Here is a 21,458-nt window from a genome sequence, read left to right as displayed (position 1 = left end):
CGTTCGAACGCTTGATGGAGAAAGTATTGGCAGATATTCCTCGCAACCGGTGTGTCGTGTATTTGGACGATTTACTGGTGCACGGCAAGGAATTTGGGGTCGTGTTAGCTAACCTACGGGAGGTATTTTTAGCCATCCGGCGGGCGAACTTGCGGCTTAATCCCAAAAAGTGTCAGCTGTTGCGGCGAGAGACCGTATTTTTGGGACACGTGATTAGCGCCCAGGGGATTGCCACGGATCCGGCCAAAATTGCTGCGGTACAGAATTGGCCTGAACCGGTAAATGTGTCGCAGCTACGCACCTTTCTCGGGTTAGCCTCGTACTATCGCCGGTTCGTAAAGAATTTTGCCACGATCGCCAGCCCGCTACACAAGCTCACGAGAAAAAAACAGCCGTTTCGGTGGGACTGGGTGCACGCGCGAGCTTTCACCCAGTTACGGTGTTTATCCTCGACACGGATGCAAGCGATGTAGGGCTGGGGGCCGTCCTGTCTCAGGTGTCCGAGGGCAAAGAGCGTGCTATCGCCTACTTCAGCCGCGCGTTGTCTGGACCGGAGAGGAACTACTGCGTCACGCGGCGCGAGCTGTTAGCGGTCGTCGCGGCTCTTAAGCATTTTCGGCCGTATTTATATGGGCAGTCTTTCTTGCTGCGGACCGATCACGCTTCGTTAGTTTGGCTGCTTAGCTTTAAAGAGCCTGAAGGGCAGTTAGCGCGCTGGCTCGAGCGGTTGCAAGATTACGATTTTATCGTTCAGCACCGAGCGGGGAAACTGCATGCTAACGCCGATGCTTTGTCCCGCCGGCCGTGTAGCAACAAGCGCTGTCGGCATTGCGAGAGGTTAGAAGCGCGCGCGGGTGATTGCGACGTCGAGCACTTTTCGAACCCCGTGAGTCAGAACAGTCTTCCTGCGCAGTCCTCCGGAGCCCCCGTCGGTAACCAGCCGTCCGAGCCGGCGTGCAGCCGAGTTACTGCGGTGCCTAAACCATCGCCTGTAGCCGTTGCGCCGGTGCCGCAGCTGGACTGTGAACAGTTAATCGCCGAGCAGGAGAAGGACCCGGCGCTGCAGCAGGTATTAGGTTGGGTTAAAGCGGGCCGGAGACCGGAGTATAACGCGATCGCTCACCTGGGCCTAGAGGTAAAAGCGCTCCATTCGCAGTTCGACAGACTATCGTTGCGGGGGGGCCTACTCTATCGTATTTTCAGCTGCTGGTGCCGCGGACTTTGCGGACACGGGTGTTAGGGATGGTCCATGGGCACGCGGGCGCGGGACACTTCGGCGTAACAAAAACTTTGCGGCGGCTGCGCGCTCGTTTCTACTCGCCGGGCTGCCACACTGATAACGAACTCTTTGTGCACAGATGCGACGTCTGCACGGCAAAGAAGGGCCCTACCCAGCGCTCGCGAGCACCCCTGCAAGACTTTCAGGTGGGGGCACCTATGGAGCGTATGGGCGTGGACATTCTCGGGCCGTTTCCCATTTCCGATCGCGGGAACCGGTATGTGCTGGTGGCCATGGACTACTTCACCAAGTGGCCGGAGGCGTTTGCCGTTCCTGACCAGAGCGCTTCTACCACGGCTCGAGTGCTGGTGGATGGGGTGTTCAGCCGGTTCGGCGCCCCGGAGCAGTTGCACAGCGATCAGGGGCGTAACTTCGAGGCGGAGGTGTTTGCGGCGGTGTGCGAGCGCCTCGGGGTGAAAAAGACCCGCACCACGCCCCTTCATCCGCAGAGTGACGGCCTCGTGGAGCGCTTTAACCGGACACTCACTACCCAGCTCGCCGTGCTTACCAGCGCCCGGCAGAAGGCTTGGGACGAACATCTGCCCCTCGTGCTGTGGGCTTATCGCACCGCAGTGCAGGAGTCCTCACAGCTGACGCCAGCGGCGTTAATGTTCGGTCGCGAATTGCGCACGCCCGTGGACCTGGTGTTCGGCCCCCCTCCACAAGTGGATTTACCTACGAAGCCGGGGTTGGATTATTTTTGTTCGCTAAAAGACAAACTGTTCCGTGTCCACGAGTTAGCGCGTAGACACTTGGCGGACGCTGGTGTTAAACAGCGCCGCGTGTATGACACCTACAGCCGGGGACGAGACTTTGCTACTGGGGAGCAGGTTTGGGTGTATTCCCCTGGAAGGAAAAGGGGGCTTTCCCCTAAGCTTATGTCTCACTGGGTGGGGCCCTGCACGGTACTGGCCCAGCTCTCTGACGTAGTCTACCGGGTGCGGTTGACGGGGCGGTCGCGAGTGGTCGTGCTCCACCGGAACCGTCTCGCTCCCTATCAGCCCAACACCAGCGAGATATCGAACCCTGTGGAGGCCGGGCCGCCTCAGGAGGACGGTTGCAACCCTCCTTCCTCTGCGAAGAGACTCTGGCGTTCACAACGCCAGCGTTGACCACCGGCACGCCTCCTAGACTGAGTTCGCCATGATGACCGGGGACGGTCACAGCTCGGGTGGGGGCAGTGTGGCGTGGGCGGGGTTTTGATGGGCTACCATCATGCTTTGCGGGAGGGATTGTTTTGTGTTCACCCTGTTGGGAAAAGGTGTTTAAGTTAGTGGCTTCGGCCGAAGGTGTGTGTGTGGTTAGATGTGTGTTTTATGGAGGTTGGATGTGGTAGTTTTGTGTTGACGTGCTGAAAAGAGAAATAAATTACTCCCAGCCATTTGCATTGGGCAGCAAAGAAGCTCACTCATCTCTCCAAGTTCCTGCGTGGCGGTGAAAAACGCTACAATATGTTATATGTTTAAAAATAAATTCAGTAACTATAATTTTCTATGGTTTACCCCCAAGACTGTGCAACACACTGAAGTATTTACTTGCACAATATGTTATATGCATATAAATGTAACCTTGTGTCTACCCTCGTTAGTTGCTAATTTTTAACCTCTCAACCCAACTTGTCCTTATTTGTATATCAACACCAAGAATGCCCCAAAGTGCTACACATAAATACTTAAATAACATAACAAGACATAAACATCTCATGTTAGTTTAATCACCAGATAAAACAAGCGAGTTTTAAGATGGGACTTAAACACCCTCAGTGACAAGGCCTCACGAATGGTCAAGGGTAGATCATTCCACAATTTGTGTGGCGCCACAGAGAACGCCCGATCACCCCTGAACTTGCATTTGGTGTTCGCTACAAATAGCAAAAGTTTATCTGATGATCTGAGAGACCGGGGTGGGGCATAGGGCTAAATGCAGATCAAGGCCATGTACACATTTAAACGTGACCAAAGGAATTTAAAAATTAATTTGCCACTGTACCAATAAAGGGAAGCCAGAACTAGAGAAATATGTTGTCTTTTATGTATAGATGTTAAGAGTCGAGCAGCAGAGTTTTGGATCAGCTGTAGTTGATGTAATGCTGCCTAAGAAACCCCAAACTACAAAGCATTACAGTAATCGATGCGAGTGGTTATAAAGAAATAGATGGCTATTTCAAAATGCCTCAAGGACAAAACATGCTTAACTTTTACATGTTGCCTTAATTGAAAGCAACTGGACCGAACCACAGCATTGATCTGTTTATCAAATTTAAGGCCATAGTCAAAAATAACACCTAAATTTTACGTTGTGGGTTTAACATACTGCTCAAAGCATACGGCTCCTAAATCCAGAGGTGGAACTCTAACCCTGGCACCAGGACCAAATACCAAAATCTAAGTCTTTTTATCATTAAAATTTAAAAAACTTTAGGCTTACCATGTCTTAATGTCATCTAGACATGTTAACAAAGCCTCGACATCCTTCTGTTTTAACGGGAGATAAATCTGACTATTATCTGCATAGCAGTGAAAGGAGATGCTGTGTTTTTAGCCTCACAATAAAAACAATTAAGCTAAAATGAAGACAAACACCTGAATAATTGGGTGCAATGAAACTGTTTAAAAAGGTGATGAAACAAAAATTGCTTCCCCTTGACCAGAAACCTGTGATCGTTTTTCTTCGTTAAAACCTGGAGTCAGTAAGTAAACCGCGGCTCAGATAAAAGCCGGTGATTCATTTTGGCTGGAAAATGACTCTGGCTGTAAAAGGCTGCTGTGATGATTCGAGAACAGCAGAGTCCATTATGCTTTCATTACTTGCCACTTGGGGTAGACTGCAGTAATTATCAATGTTCTAGCAGGAATGTGGCTTTTCACTAGAAGAGAACACTCTGTATGCCCTTCTCACCTCCTCCCTCTGTCCCTGAGTAGTGAGAAATATTGACAGTCAGTGTGGAGAGTGGTTCCGCTCCAAGATGCATCATGCACATAATGTGTTAAAAAAAAAAGCAGTAGGGTTGATTTAAAAAAAAAAAATGTTATTCTTATCTGGCTAAATTAATCCTAAATTAAAAGTCCTAACATTCATTATTCGTGGGCAAGGTTATAATGTCTCTCTTCTTCTTCTTTTTTTTTTAAATATAGACAGACATGTTAAATTTGGGTGACTTTGTGCCGAATTAGCTTTAGATTCCTGGACTTGTTTGACAATGTGGTCTTCTGCTGTTGTAGCTCATCTACTGTACCTTGACATGCACATGCTTATTTTTATTTAACTTTTTTTCACACAACAGTTTTAAAGATTGATTATACGAGGTGCTTTATCCTTCAACAAGGTGTTTCAGCCTGAAGACCCTTCTCACACAGAATGTTTTGTTTTGTATTTCACACCAAGCAGGTAGACTCTTTAGATGTTGTGTGTGAAAATCTTTCTTAAATACTTAAAACCAGCCAGGCAGCACCAACAACCATGCCATGGTTCAATTCAGAGACTAGATTCTTCATTTTGTGGTTTGCCGTGAACGTGCATTGTGTTGCTGCCGCATGATTGGCTAGTTCGAGAACTGCAAGAACGGGTAGTCGTGGAATAATAAAGTGGATAAGTGTATGTTGAAAATGTTTTATGTTCAGTCTGACTTAAGGTGCATTTTAATTCTTCTTTTGCTACTTCTTTTACAGTGAAAGACGTGCTCCTTACTTAGTAAATTCAAATAAGCACAGCTCCCTATACTCTCACACTTCTATAATTCTTGGTAATCAGTGTTACTATAGTTTCTCAAAACCTAGGTTACACCTGCTGAAACTAATTTGCAAATCTGATCTGAAATTAGACTTTCATCTCAACACACTTACATACGAATACATTGGAAAGAAAAATAAAGGCTTTAAAAAATAAAAAAAACACCATTTTTTTTCCAGCTGGCACTCAGAGGAGTTGAATGAGCTGCACCTCAATGTGGAATAAGGAAAAAGTGCTTAAATGTGAATGTGTTATTTGAATTTGGAGATGAAAAGAGCACGAGTGATTATACATCAGCTAAAATGCCACAGCTTTCTCAGAGTTGTGCTGCCTCCCTTACAAAAAAAAAATACATAAATAAAAAATCCAGACAAAATGATTACAATATTGATCCATCTTCATAAAAAGTAAATCAATTCAAGTAGCATTTTCTGAGCAGAACACACACACACACACAATCTATCCCAGTTCGTTTTGCTGTATACCTTGCAGGCACGGTACAGGTACTTCTGCTCCTGTGTGAGCTTGTACAGCGTGAGGAAAGCGTAGCCGTTACCGGCGGTGCCGTGACAGATGCCGTAGCCTTTGCGAAGTAAACCCCTCTGCCAGATCACCTCGCCACACTCAACTGCATCCTTCAGATACTTCTCGTCCTTGAACACCTGAGAGAAAACAGATAATCAGCTGAACGTCATCTACAAGCAATAATCTCTCTTAATTAAGCCCTAATTTTATTTCACACTTGGCTGTTTAATCACGAGTAACTCCATATGAGCTGAGAGGCAGCATACTTTATGTGGTAACTACTTTAGTTTGATCACTCTTTCATCATATGTACCCTATATCTAAGACGAGAATTAAAAGCAGGAAATGCAATGCATCATGGCTGACCTGAATCGTAATATTAATTTCTGTTTAAAGGTCTAACACTTAAACTGAATTTTATTGATATAACATCTCAAAGCAACGCAAATTTACACTCATGATAAACATCCCGGTGGTGAGAGCGGCTATGAAAACCATAGCATCATGAGGGGAAAAAAAGAAGAAAAAAAAACCCTGAACATACTGTATACCAGACTCAAAATTGAATCTGTCTATTTTTGCCTATTCGGCCACAAGAGCATTACTGAAGTCTTGCGCCGACACTGGACGAGAAGTTCATCCCATTGGAGATAAGGTGAAGTTTTTTTTTTCCCCAATCGTCACACTAACCTTCACAAACTAGGTATTCATGGAGTTGGCTTTGTGCACAGCCGTGCTGAAGAGGTTGGGAGCCTGACTGTAGTTCTAGTAAAGAACTGTAATGCTGCATCATACAGAGACATTTCTATACACGTGTGTGCATTCAACTTTGTGGCAACAGTTTAAAGCAGAACCACATACGAGTGTGATGATATGGTGCATACACATCAGGTAGGAATTGTTATCTTTTAACATGTAATACTAAAAAAAAACATGCTAACGTATAATAATTAGACAAAATTAATTACCCAGTTAACACAAAAACAATTTTATAACAAGCGTACACTCGCATCCCTCATATACATCTGATTCTGGCTTTTAAGCTATGGCTGAATAATATGGAGAAATTTATTAGTACTGCAGTGTTAACCGCGCTCCTTAGGAAAAGCGGTCTCCAAATATAGCACATGCTCAAGTTCCTCCAACTGCCCTTAGGCATTATCAATTTTATGAGACAGGGTAAAAGAGAAAGAGAGAGGGAGAGAATGAGCAAGTAAGCAAATGGCCCATCTGTTCATGAGAAGTGGGAAGGAAAGCCAAGGAAGATTTATTTATTTTAATTATTTATTTTTACTGGAGCAGGCACTATTTAGCTGTGATAAAAAAATAAAATGTCTATTAACTCTTCTGCATATAGACCAGAAACTGTTTTACCCAAGCAATAATAAACTCAGTACGACTGTAAAAAATAAGCATTAGCAAAAGGTAAAAAGGGACATATAATATCACATGTTCCTGCATGACATGCAACCTATACGATACGTATAACTAAGGTGTTACATTTACTTTTAATCATTAGCATGTTTCATGTGCACCACTTAACCACTAGATGGCACTGTGGGATTCTAAGAGAAAAACAGGACATGTTGAAATTCAGTGAGAGGTTTGTGGTCTTGTTATTAAATCTAGAAGTTTAAAGTCTGAGCTATGGAAACTGAATACAGTATTACATTACTGTGTGTGAATCCTGGTCGTCCATCTTCATAATAATCCTCTTTGCATTTATTCATTCATGAATTACTCTGATTAGCTCTCTTCCTCTCTCTACCCATCACTAATATTCACCATTACAGTCAAACACATCACTGTTAATCTCTTCTACAACTGCTGGGTGAAACAAAAAGACAGATTCGGGTATATTTCTAATACCAAGCAGAAGATTGGAATATTACTATTTACACAGAATTCGTCAACTGTCTAAATTTGAATACAAAATTCATCGAGTGTCTTAATTTAAAAGCATCTCTCCAGCGTGTCCGTGTGTATTAAAGAATAAATAAAGATTATGATCTGTATGTGTAATGTGTGTTGAGAATGGGCTGTGTAACCGTTTTGTCACTCACCTTATGTGCCATGATGAGCATGTGAACCACGCCTGGTGCTCCATGGCACCAGTGCACCAGTCGGTCTGTCTCATTGCTGAGAGATGATGGATAGTTGCCCGAGCGGAACTTTTTGTGCCGCACATAATCTATACTTGGCCGGACCAACTCGGTCAGGATTTCAGGATTTATTTTTGCCATGGGCTACAGAAAGACACAAAGAGAGGGGGAAAAAAAAGACAGATGATTCCAAGCACTTCCTCGACTAAGAGTTTGGTGTGATCAAGCACAAAGCTTTTTAGTGGGAGAGAAAGATTTGTAACATTACTTGAGAAGTAAAAGTTCTTACACTCCAGTCTCGTGATAGAGGCAGTGACCTCAGGAGAACACAATCAGAACTAATTCATTAACAAGTTGTCGCTTATTTTAACTTAATTACCCAGAGACTTAGCAGAGCGCTGGTGGAATACAAAAGGCTGAATTAAAAATTAATCACGCTCTGGCTGAAGAATTTCTTTAAATGAACTTTTAGAATAGAGAGATACATCATTTTTTGGCATAATCTCCTTGCTTTTCAATACATTTTGTCCAGCTGTCAACAAGATTTCATATTGACTTAATTAAAAAAATGGCTGAGCTGCGAGCCAACAATGCATCGCTGTCTTCACTTCTTCATCAGAAGTGAATCTTCATCCTCACAGAGCTCAAACAGGTGAAGGTCTGATAGAGTGAGATCAGAAATATAGGGAGTATGCTTTAACACCTCAAGACAAAGTTTTTGAATAATGTCAACAGTGTGGGCTGGAGTGTGCGTACATTTGTCATTAGTAGTGGACATGGCCAGGCACCTGGCTCCTTCTATGGCCAACACATTGTTGAATTTCTCTATCCAATCATTCACACTTGTTTATGCGCAAAGAAAAAAAAGTAAGTTTTGTCACAAAGTCTTCGATATATTCTTAAACAAAAAAATTATTATATTAATAAAATATATAATCACTGCACACTGCTCTTCTTTCATGCAAATCACAAGTGAAGCATCCATTTTTTGCTCGCACCGTAGTTACAAATGCAACCCAATGCAACACGATCACACTTATACAGCAGTGACTGGGGGGACAGTAACTTTGGACGAAAAGCGCTAATAAGACAGAACCGCCAACTGGAGGGCAGATAATTTTTGACCCTTGTACAAATATACTTTTTGTGGTAAATACAGAATTTATTAGGGCTGCATTATAAAGTTAGATTCATTCATCATCAGTAAGCACTTAATCCTGGCCAGGGTCCCAGTGGATCCGGAGCCTATCCCTAGAACAATTTCACCCTGAATGAAATGCCACTCCATTGCACACACGCCCTCCCTCCCCTCCCTGTCACCTAGGGGCATCATAGTGTAGCCAATCCATATAAATGCCTGTTACTGTGAAAGGAAAACCAAACTCAGAATCAAACCAGGGGACCCTGGAGCTTGCACTAGGGTCAATAGGAGTCAACATTTCCAAAGTGACTTTGATCCGAAGCAATTTACAATCGAGACAGGACACAACTGAGCAGTTAAAAGCTTTTGCTCAGAGATTCGACAGTGACGGCTTTGCACAGGCTGAGATGTGAACTCACGTCTTCTGGTCATTGGCTTTCAGCTCCGAGCTACCACTTTTACACACAAAATGCGACGCTTCATACAGGAGAGTGCATGTACAGTACACACAGGGATTTGCTAACAGAAAACCAGCCCAGTAGGATCCAAATCCCCAGGTTTTGCCCTTACATTTAATTCCTGCTACTTTGCAGAGCTTTTACTGAGTTTGTTCTTCAGGATTGGAGGCATGTAAGAAAGGAAAACAGGCTTGGGTGAGATGCACTCCTGAAGACTCGCTCTCAGTAAAATGGCCTACTGCTGTGTGAGTAGTGGAAGGTGTGAGAGGAGACGAGTGGTCAGTCTTGCTTGCACAGAGCAGCTGCACGCCGTCTCACTGCATTGCCATTACTCTCTCCTCTCTTCGCCCAGACGGCATTGAAAACGGGCTACGATGTTGGCACAGCTGCTGCACAGTACCACTGCTGATAACACTCCTGGTTACGAGGCAAACAATTTCCATATTACTGACACTTATAAGAAACAAATTGAGCAAGGGCCACAGGGAATTAAAGCGAGCCTCTCAAAAAGCTTATAAATGATGCTACAGTACCTAACCGCCCTGAACATTTGTTTATGATGCTGTGTGTTATTGCAGCAACGGCTGTTTAAACAGATATAGATGGTGCTCGAAACTCGGACCGTTTCTCCCTGACGCAGTTTTGTGCTTGGCTGGTTAACATACATTTCAGCAATACAAGCGAAGAGCCTGAATTTAAGCAAGTCTCATACAATGCACACACACGCACACACTCTGTACCATTACAAAGACAGAACAATGCATTATTATGAGCAGTGGCTCATGTCCATCTGCGTCACCATTACGCACAGCCATATCGCCTTAGCAACCAGGCATGAGCTCCACCCAATCGGCTCACAGGATTTCTGTAAGGTCTGTGTGTGTGTGTCTATGTACTGTATGCACGCCTGCCTTAACTTACATTTATGGCACGGCGTCCAAGTATAACAATATATTCCTTTTATTAATAATTCATTTCTTGGCTAGGACATCCTAAGATGGTCTGAGAGGTGAATCCGAGGTGTTATTTGCAAATGACAGGAATGCTCGGCTTCGTGAACGCTACAATTAGTTGAACCAGGTTGCTGAGGGAGCTAAAATTGCCTCATTAAGGAAACAGATCAATAATTCGGATGAAGAGAGAATGGGGAACAAAAGACGGAGTGGAGAAAAAAAAAAAGTCTTTAATTCTCCTCATCAAGAAAGCATGTGACGGTAATTTGATAATGTCGTTTGTGCAGGAGGCTACAAACAGCACTATAACACAGACACGTACATTAAGCATACTGTACAGCACAGTAGTTCATACATTACTTCATTATCACCTCATTATGCTTTCACTTTCCCGTGGGAGAAAACAGAAACATTTCATCTATCTTGAAGTACACCTCGCAAATCGGCCTGCTACCGTGCACTTGCACATGCACATGCAGTCTCCTGCCTTATCCCAGCTCTTGCCCGGCTTTGCAGGAGCAGCTTTTAAAGTGGCATTAAAATGAACCCTATCAGGACCTGGATTTAAATCCTAGAGCTCTGCTCTGTCTCTGATCCTCCGGGTCAGAGAGCAACACTTGGACAGTCAAATGGGGAAATGAGGCCACGTACAGTAAGCAAAGACAGGGATTTTTCAGCTGCCGCATTACAAACGAACAAGAAATTTAACCTATTTCATACCAAAGCAAAAGATATTCTTGAGAAAAAAGGATGAAACCACAGGTCAATGTCTTTTCTGAAGCAGATAAAAACTAGTTATGAGTGGGGAGCTAATAAACTTTTGACTACATGCCCAAGGACTCGTTCGAAACGATACATAGTTCTTGGTAATGTAAGCTTGCTAATGTCCAAGTACGGTTAATGACAGGGATAGCCAAATTATTAGAACAGGAACCTGAGGTAAGGAATGAATCCTCATACTTTGTATTTAATATGTAAAAAGCATTGTGAGTCAGCTGGCACTGTGTATTACTCATTGACTGATATGCATGAAAGATAATTTAATAATTAATCCAGCTATTCAAAACAAGCGACCCTGGCAGTCGAATTACGTTCTCAGGTCAGTAGGTGCTTTTGTAGCTCATAGCTGTATTTTTAAACATGAATATTAAAATCCTAATTATTATTTGATTATCATTTACTATATTTGTAGTTGCCTATGGGTATGTACAGGGGTTGGACAATGAAACTGAAACACTGGACGATTTAGTGTTAGACGTTTTATGGCTAAATTTAATCAGCCTGGTGGCCAATCTTCATTGATGGCACATTCCACTAGTAAGAGCAGAGTGTGAAGGTTTAAGAAGCAGAGTAATAGCACAGTTTTGCTTAAAATATTGCAATGCACACAATATTATGGGTGACATATCAGAGTTTAAAAAGGGACAAATTGTTGGGGCGCGTCTCGCTGGCGCATCCGTGACCAAGACAGCAAGTCTTGTATCAAGTGTATCAAGAGCCACGGTATCCAGGGTAATGTCAGCATACCACCAAGAAGGACTAACCACATCCAACAGGACTGAGAATGCTGTCTGAAAGGGATGTCTGGGTGCTAACCTGTATTGTATCCAAAAAACATAAAACCACAGCTGTCCAACTCACTGGAGAATTAAATGTGCACCTCAACTCTCCCATTTCTACCAAAACTGTTCGTCCAGAGCTCCACAGGATCAATGTACATGGCGGGGCTGCTATAGCCGAACCTTTGGTCACTCGTGCCAATGTCAAACAACAATTTCAATGGTGCCAGCAGTAAAAAAATCTTGGGCTGTGAACAATGTGAAACATGTATTGTTCTCTGAAGTCCACCTTCACATGGCATTCACAAGGCCCAATACTTGTGCTAGATGGGCGCGTCACTGCCAAGGACTACCAAACCATTCTGGAGGACCATGTGCACCCAATGATTCAAACATTGTATCCTGAGGGCAGTGCCGTGTATCAGGATGATAATACACCAATACAACAGCAAGACTGGTGACAGAGTGGTTTGATGAACAAGAAAGTAAAGTTGAACATCTTCCATGGCCTGCACAGTCACCAGATCTAAATATTAGACGAGGCACTTTGGGGTGTTTTTGGAGGAGTGAGTCAGGAAACGTTTTCCTCCACCAGCATCATGTAGTGACCTGGCCACTATTCTGCAAGAAGAATGGCTCAAAATCTCTCTGGCCACTGTGCAGGACTTGTATCCGTCATTCCCAAGACAAATTGATGCTGTATTGGCCACAAAAGGAGGCCCTACACCATACGAATTATTGTGGTCTAAAACCAGGCGTTTCAGTTTCCTTGTCTAACACCTGTAGGTTCATTAGGTCACACACAAGCATACTGTATATACATAGATGAGTATAGATGTGCAAGTTTTATGCATAAGATATTTCATCAAAAGTTTTGACTTGAGCATCCCTCGTATGTATTTATGATCATTCGTGCCAGAGCAATTGATTATTTATCATTTATCAGTATTTGCTTTACATGTCAGGAAGCCCTCATGTTTGTGTTTCCTTCTGGCTCTCCCTTTTAGTTATGCTGTCATAGTTAGTCCTGCCGGAGTCTCTGCTTGCACTCTACAGTTAATATACATTCACATTATACATTGTATAAGAGTGACCATACCTAACTGCCATCTCTTCTCTTTTTCTCTTTCCTCTCTCCTCCTTTCTCCCCCTTTCACTCTTTCTCTCTCTCTGTCGAGCTACACATGTCGTTCCTGAGCTGCCAGTGATCCAGACTCCCTCTGCCCTCCGGACCTGTCTGACCCATCCTGGTGCCCCGCTTCTGGCTCTCTGGGATGCGTCTGGTGTCTGGGGATGATTCTCTCTACCTAGAAAATGGTTCTGGCCTTGACTGGTGTTGCCAACTGTTTCTCTGGGGACTTGACAGTTCGATAGTTCAGGACTGGAACTTCTTACAAGTCTACCTGGGTCTTCAATAACTACCTGGACTCCATATTAACATCAATTAACATCAGCTATTATAGCTGAACTGCCTCATTTACTGCTTTCTGTTTTACCCAAATGAGGATGGGTTCCCTGTTGAGTCTGGTTCCTCTCAAGGTTTCTTCCTATTACCAGCTCAGGAAGTTTTTCCTTGCCACTGTCGCCCTCGGCTTGCTCACCAGGGACAAACTGACCATTTTGATTCATACAAATTCACATTTCATACAAACTTAAATAATTCTTTTGACTGTGTAAAGCTGCTTTGCGGCAATGAAAATTTGCTAAAAGCGCTATACAAATAAAATTGAATTGAATTATTTATTTATAGCACTGGAGATTTTCCTTAAGGACACTGAAATGAAATAGCAGTACATGAGCACACAAACATTTTATTAACTGTCTTTTTACAAATGCACATGCAACCTAGGACATTAATCTTTTGGGGGTATTATTGTAAAGAGTACACTTTGAAAATGATGACTTTGTCTGCATATAAAGAGACAGCTAATAAAACCTACTTAAACTTTTCAGGCATTCATAGATTCATAGGAAGTCTTTGGTGCAATAAATAAATAATAACCCATACATACTTAAACAAAAACATATTTACACGGGCAAAAATGGTGGCATAGTGATCATGCTATTTTTAAATTAAATTCAAACTTTACTCCAAAATAAAGCCATAAAATGAGACAAATATGACTAACCACATAAGCGGGACCAATTGATGATGAGTATAGAAGGAAGACTTTAGCACGTGCACATATAGTACATGGTCAGTTCAGAATGTTTTTGTTCCTCGTGTAGTGTAAATCAGCCATAATTTAAAATAATATTTTATCATTTGTGGCCGCCTGGGATCCATCAACATGTCCTTGCAGTTACAAAGAAAGTCTATAAAGTTTACAAACTGCACCTTTATGACTGTTCGCATTACCTCATGCGAGCATTGCTAGAGTAACTGAATGCAATTGTGTAACTTCCTCTGTACAACAACTTGTTCGTCTTTGTAATTTAATTATCTTGCTCTCTATTTTTCTTTTTAATTAAGCGCACACACACACACACACACACACACACACACACACACACACACACACACAGCAGTGTTGATCATAAAAGAGCAGTGATGATTTCAAGTGTCTTTTCATGCATGTAAGCATTTCTCATTCTTAATGAGCAGCTAATTAAATGCTGAATAAAACAAAGTAAACACTGTTTTATGGGTATCTCAGGCCTCCTCACCTGCATCAGCATGTAGTAGATGCCGGCCAGTCCATGTGCAGCTCCAACATACTGCTTCTTGTGCCACTCATAGAGCAGCGGGCATCGTTCTGTCTTCTTCTCATCTCTGGACAGGTTCTTCCCTGCCTCCAAGATGGCCGTCACTACCTATTTGAAGCAGAAAGGAACAGCCAAAGTAAATAATTCAGTACAAATGAAACAGTATGATGGTTATACTGTACGTTTCCCCAGAAATAAAAGGACCATGGGTAAAGATCAACTTCGATTAGAACCTTATTTTTGCCCTCTTGTTCTGTAGAATCATAAATCAGATTTCCTACAATGCTAAAATGGCAAATTCACACCTACAGTCATTTAGAAAACGTCCCTTAGTACCACAAGCAATTATGCTTCAAAGCAAGACTTTGCTGTTGTGTTTATTAAGCATAAATATGCATTATCATCAACATCACGTTACATTTTTTTTTTACCCTCCAGGAGGAAATCTATAACCAAAGCTCCACTGGAAGCTTTTCACCAAGTCAGCATTAACCCCAAGCCGTATGTTCACAGTCTGAGCTTTCCTCCCAGTCAGATTGTAGTTATGCATGGATGATGGAAAAGAACATGACATTTTCCCACAACAGGCCTGTTTTCCAGGAAAGTACAGCACAGAGTAATTAAAACCATAAAACAGCTTTGTCATCAAAGAAGCACTGCGTTCCCAGAGAGTACAGAAGGAAACAGAAACCAGAGACATACTGACCGTAGAGGAAAACAACAACAGAATACTGAAAGGATAAACAAGTACACCAAGCAGTAATTATAATATCGCATGGATTTTCAGAGATGAAAAAATGTAATACTGGGTATTGATGCAAAATTTACAAACAGCATATCATCATCTTTACTACTGTCTTAAATGTGTGTAGTGTGGCATAATAACAAAAAATATTAACATGTACAAAGTAAAAAATACAATGTGAAAAGAACTACTACAGGAAAATGAAGAGATGGGACCAACACACAGTGGATTTACTTTACCTCTAACAATAAGCTAGTAACCCTCTTATGCTCACTCACTACCTCACTCACTCACTACCTCACTCACCTCACCCAACTCACTCACCTCACTCACCTCACCCACCTCACTCACTCGGGTACAGAGAGAACATGCTAAATTCATACACACAGACTCGCGATCCTGTACGTGCAAAATCATAGCGTGCTGCAGATTCTTGACATTAACAATTTAAAAATAAATTGCCCCTTGTCTTGTTACATAAATTGGTAATTACATAAAGTCCACAGTGTCTTTTAATCGTGATTTAACATATACTTTTTTTATGTGAAGTGTCTATCATTGAAGACATTGTGAAAGTTGTTACTATAGAAACAATAAAATAATAGAAATGGGATATTAAATATATAAATAAAACCTGTAAAATACTTTACATCCAGCAAAGAATTTTATATCTTAGAATGAATTAGAAGAATAAGAACATTATAAAGATCACTTGGAAATAAAGTATAAACCCTTTCATTCTCACTTCTCTTTTTTGACAGTAAATCACTCACTCGTTCTCTACACCGAAAATGTCCATACTACAAATACTATGCAAATACATAAACTGAAGTTGTCAGTTATAAATATGAATATTTATATTACTCTATAAAGTGCCATATAATCCCTTTTCACATAAGATAAGCATTTTTTTTAATAATACAAAAACATAACATAAGTAAATAATTTGTTACTGAGACTAATTGAAAAAAAAAAAGCTTCAATTTGCTAGGGAGCATAGAGGTTAGACTTTGGAGCAATGGGAAAATATCCCATTCTGCAATTAAATTAAATCAGCTGATGACCCAAATGTACTGAATGACCAGGCCAATGGAGTTTTTCTTACCAGATAGAGTGGTCATATTCCAGGACCTCAATTATAAAAGGGTGCTGCTGGGAGAATAGAGTCAAAGCTGAAGGCAGTTGAGCAAAATTAGCGTGCAAGATTTTCTTGAGGATAGTCTTTTGTGGCTAGTTAAATTTTATGTTAAACATTATAAAAGTCAGCATCTGGAAAATGCGCTCTTTCTAAGATACTTGTACAAAACAGAACAAGTCACCTACTGAGATTCCTTACCTTCATTCCTGGTGTAAAGATGCTACCAATTCATGAGATTTTTTTTGCTCTGGTGCTTTAAAGTTCAACTACTTCATTAATATTAATGTTGACATTCCAACGACACATCATCACTAAAGGCCATGGTGTTACACATCAGGTAAAAGATTTCCTCCCACTTAGTAGTTAAAGGTTACATACTGCCTTGATGTCAGATAACTGTCTGCAACAAGTCATAGGTTTGATCATTTCTTCCCTTCACTCAGTGACACTGCATCTCATCTCCGCATGAAATTAAAATCTTTCAATCCTACCAGCCATCAGTATGGTTCATATTATTGTCTTTTTTGTCTTTTCCCTGTTCTCTCCTTTCTCTTTTTACTTTTCTGTCCTTTATCTCATCCCTGTGCTCGCTTCTATTTTTACAATTCCCTTCTCTACTGTTTTAACCAAATCACATGGTTGCCTCTCGCACCTTTAGCACTAAAAGCAGCACAGTCTCCGTTACCCTAGGGCTCTCTAAACCTTTACCTTATTTTAGCTTTTATTATTAAGGTCTCTGTGCCAAAACTAATGTATACTCTACTTTCTATATAACTTAACTTTAATTTTTAATTTTGAGAACTCAACTGTACTGTAGTAAAAGTTGTTGTAAAAATGGTTACTTACAAACTAATTTGTCTGTGCACTGCCTACAGTGTGTTTGCTTAGGATTCGTTTGGCCAGGAGGTGTGCGTTACCTGCGCCACGATGCACAATATGTTGATATGTGTATGTTGTGTAGTGTTTAGCACAATGGCGTCACACCACCAGGGTCGAGGGTTTGATTACTTGAGTTTGCATGTTCTCGCCAAACCCTGTATCCCGCCTAATGCTCAGTCTCCTGGCATAGACTCCAGGCCCTCTTGACCTTAAACAGGATAATGATATAGAAGATAAATGTATTTTTAAAAAATGAACCGTTTTATTCCACGTTAAATGTAAGTTTAAAGTGGGCATGTTCAAGTCCAACACATTATAGTGTATGGCTTTTATATATTTTTTAATGAGAAGTCACTTCCACTAAAATGATTGCAAGGCAGAACCTGTCAGAGAGGAAGATAAATGATGCTGAGAACCATCAGTTTTTAGGAATTTACACACATCCTAGGGGTAAAAATACCACTACAGGTTTGTTCATTTTGAAATTAATTCTAATGGTTAACATTATTTAGACCAACACTTAACTTTGTGTTTTGCTTTGTTTTTATAACTTACTTGTATTGTTCAGATTGTTTTGAAATGTTATTCATACGAAAGAAACAGTGGTCTAGATGGGAGTTAAACCTACAATTTCTTTTGGAATTTTAAACTACTCAACAGTCTAAATGTTCTATAAATCATTTTGGAGAGGAGTATGTATGATATGATTAAAGATAAATGAGGTTCAGAGTAGGAATGTGCTAAAGGAGTTAATGAACAGCACTTCACTCTAACAGAATATGCTCTAGTGTCAGGTAAAATCCAAATGAAGTTTAGGCGTAAAGTCAAACTTCATCTGACTGTCAGTACAAATAACTAAATAACTTTTCAAACCCAATAAGTGCATAAATAAATGCAGACATTGCAAATCTTGCAGTGCAGTAATAGTAGTTGGGTTAAAATGTGCTTAATCTCCACCTCAAAAGGAATCTGATTTTGTACTGGACTTTACTGGAAATACATCCTCTCTTTGGTCCTAATTTCATAGCTAACTGACCAATCTCACCTGCATGGGAGCAAAATATCTCAAGTCCACACCTCAGCACCAAAGGTGCTACTGTCCACATCAACAATGCTGTGATTTAGGACTGACTCAATAGACAGAATTTTTTTCTTCCCTTCACCACTCTGCTAAAAACAAGCCGTGTGGTTACGCAGTATGTTAGAACGGTCGGGGAGATACAGTATTAACCCGTGACCTTTTGCTTTCCACATTTTATTTCCCGGATTGCAATGTAGACTTTCTGCAACCATGACTTCCAACTAACACAAAGTGCTTTTATTTATAAAATTTTCTGTTGCCTCAGTTCTTTTTCACTTCTTTGCTTTTTAGGCAGGTAAAGGTTTTCCTAAAGTACCAAACAGAACTCAAAGGAATGACTAAGCAGAAGTGGCAACTGCTGTGGAGATATATTTTTCGAGCACTGTGCAAAAGCTGACAACACTTGAACTTGACCCTGCACTTACATTGTAAGCCGGCACTATAATAATAATAATAATAATAATAATAATAATACAATACAAAGTGGCACAGTCTACAGTATTTTCCCCCACATATAAAAATCACTTTGCAATGTCAATAAGCATGGCAAAAAAAAAAAAAAAACGCAGTCCAGCACTGTTTAAAATAGTGCAGGCAGTTACCTTCAAACGCGCACCACCACTTTTTTCTCCTTTCTAGGTCAGAGCTTCCTCACGCAGCACGGTTTTAGATTATGTCTTGCCACAAAAATTTCCAACACAATACCCAAACTATTTGTGATTTTATCTAATAAAATTTATAATCCGCTACGCCAAATGTGTCAGTGGGACACCAAGAGCCTCAAGTGTATACAGAACTGGAACAGAGCAAAGCAAGATAAACTTGAGAAGGGTGTTAAACATGATGGGTTTTAAATTCTAACTTTTTTTTACGTTATCATATTTGGCGCAGTAAGGGAGGAAACACAACAGCCCACATTCAAATAAGTCTTGGCCAGCAAAATTAGAAAGGTTTAACTCCATTCCCTCAAGAAGTGAAAAACTCTTTAGGGTTTTGCCTGGACTGTTTACAACCTTGACACTCATGTTAATCGCTCTGTGTATGTAGTAATATATTTAATAATTACCCTGTCATGTTGCTTTAAAATGTACAAAGCTAAATTATTTGTGTTTATCTGTGATCTTATAGCAATTTTAACTTTTTTTTGTAGTCTTGAAAATGTTCTCTCAATTATAATTTTCATTTAAAAGCATAAAGGAAAAAAAATTCTCTCAATACAAGAAAGAAAAAGTAACTTATGTTATGTTATGATTGTTATTTAAGTGTTTCCATGTATTTGGTAACGTTTTATTTAACTAATATTTATTGGAAGTAATGATTTACCTATTATTTATTAGAAATAGTAATGTACCTTTTTTGTGTTTTTTTCGTTTAAGGTTAAAGGTTATCGACCACTTAGTTGAATCTACTTTGAACAATTGTTGTGTAATCTGCAAAGCTGTCAGACACAAGAATTAAAAGTGATTCCAGAGTTGATCCTCACGTCCCCTGTAGTTGGCCAATGACTTTTTTCGAGTTCGAAGCAGAAGCTGTTCCCAGATAACTCAAAAGTTTTAGCTACAGACTTTAGATTTTAAACAAAACATGAGCTTATATGAAACAGTACATGCCATTGAGAAGTGAAAAAATCCTGTCTCCGTCAGACAGTAGTTTACTGACTGACTTGCTATCTTGCTGGTGTTATTTTAAGCGTGTGTGTGAGGGAGTTTTGAGCCCAAGTCAATCTAAGTGTACCAAAATAGAATGTGAGCTATTTTCTCAGGATTTTGGCACAAAAATAACACTGTAGCTGCCACATTAGTGAACCTGAAATTTAAACTTAAGGAAACAGCGTACTACCTACCCTTGTTGTATTTCTGCCTGTCCTTCATGCTGTGTATGGTTATCTGGGTGTTACATTTTTCAGGTTAGTGCCTATTACTGTGTGCATCCTTCCAGCCTCTGGTTCCACACTATACGATCAATAATAGCCGTTAGTGCTGCACAACTAATCACCTAAAAATCTAAATCTTTATACAGACATGTGAAATTATTTCATCGTAAAAGCTGCAATTTATTACAGGTAATAAATGTATAATATATGTATGCATCAATATTTTAAGTATTTGTTTATTTTTTTAAGTACTTTAAAGGTGGTAAATAAATATTGACAGGCATCCTCTTAATAGGATAATTTGTGACGTTATTTGGTGTTACCCTAAATAAAACCATTTGGATACAAAATATACAAACATTAATAATTCATTATGCATTTAATAGTTAGATATTGCAGTTTACAGTACATCCGGAAAGTATTCACAGCGCTTTACTTTTTGCACATTTTGCTATGTTACAGCTTTTTCCAAAATTGATTAAAATAGTTATTTTCCTCAAAAAATAATCAGGGAGGTTGAGGGATAAAAAAAAAAAAAAACCTAAGTCAGGGAGGTGACCAAGAATCAGATGGTTACTCTGAAAGAGCTCCACTGTTTCTCTGTGGTAAGAGGAAAATCTTCCAGAAGAACAAAAATGGAGTTTGCCAAAGGCACCTGAAGAACTCTCAGACCGTAAGATTTTTTTTATTTTTATTTTTGCTGAAGCACCTTTGGCACCAATTACAGCCTTAAGTTGTTTTGAGTATGAGGCTACAAGATGTTTTTTCTTCTGAAAGGTTCTCCCCTCTCCACAGAGAAAGACTGGAGCTCTTTCAGAGTGACCATCAGGTTGTTGGTCACCTCCCTGACCTAGGCCTTTTTCCCCCGATCGCTCACTTTGGCCGGACGGCCCACTCTAGAAAGAGTCCTGGTGGTTCCTAACTACTGTACGTTCATTTATGGATGATGGAGGTCACTGTGCTTATCTGGACGTTCAATGCTGCAGAAAGTTTTCTGTACCTTTCCTCGGACTTGTGCCTCTATACAATCCTGTCTCTGAGGTCTACAGACAATTCCTTGGACTTCATGGCTTGAATTGTGCTCTGACATGCACTGTTAACTGTGGGACTTTATATAGACATGTGTGTGTCCTTCCAAATCATGTCATCAACTGAATTTACCACAGGTGGACTCCAATCGAGGTGTAGAAACATCTCAAGGATGATCAGTGAAAACAGGATGTACCCTTTATTTAAAAAAAATTTGCAAAGATTTCATCAATTCATGCAGTCCTAATAGCCGCATGCCTC

General features: G+C 40.9%; 1 protein-coding gene across 1 annotated transcript in view; it reads right to left on the bottom strand.

Annotated features, from left to right (window-relative positions):
- The window catches only part of lancl2 (LanC lantibiotic synthetase component C-like 2 (bacterial)), a 41,368-nt gene that overhangs the window by 6,018 nt on the left and 13,892 nt on the right, over nucleotides 1-21,458 (bottom strand). The window contains exons 6-8 of the mRNA XM_053495388.1: nucleotides 14,414-14,560; nucleotides 7,597-7,779; nucleotides 5,494-5,670 (exon numbers count right to left, since the gene is read on the bottom strand). Of these exons, the coding sequence (XP_053351363.1) occupies nucleotides 5,494-5,670; nucleotides 7,597-7,779; nucleotides 14,414-14,560 (507 nt within the window). The remainder of the gene's footprint in view (nucleotides 1-5,493; nucleotides 5,671-7,596; nucleotides 7,780-14,413; nucleotides 14,561-21,458) is intronic.

This window comes from Clarias gariepinus, chromosome 4 (assembly GCF_024256425.1).
Source record: "Clarias gariepinus isolate MV-2021 ecotype Netherlands chromosome 4, CGAR_prim_01v2, whole genome shotgun sequence".
Classification (NCBI taxonomy): domain Eukaryota; kingdom Metazoa; phylum Chordata; class Actinopteri; order Siluriformes; family Clariidae; genus Clarias; species Clarias gariepinus.
Note: the sequence above shows the minus strand (reverse complement) of the source record. Positions and strands in the feature narration are given on the sequence as shown.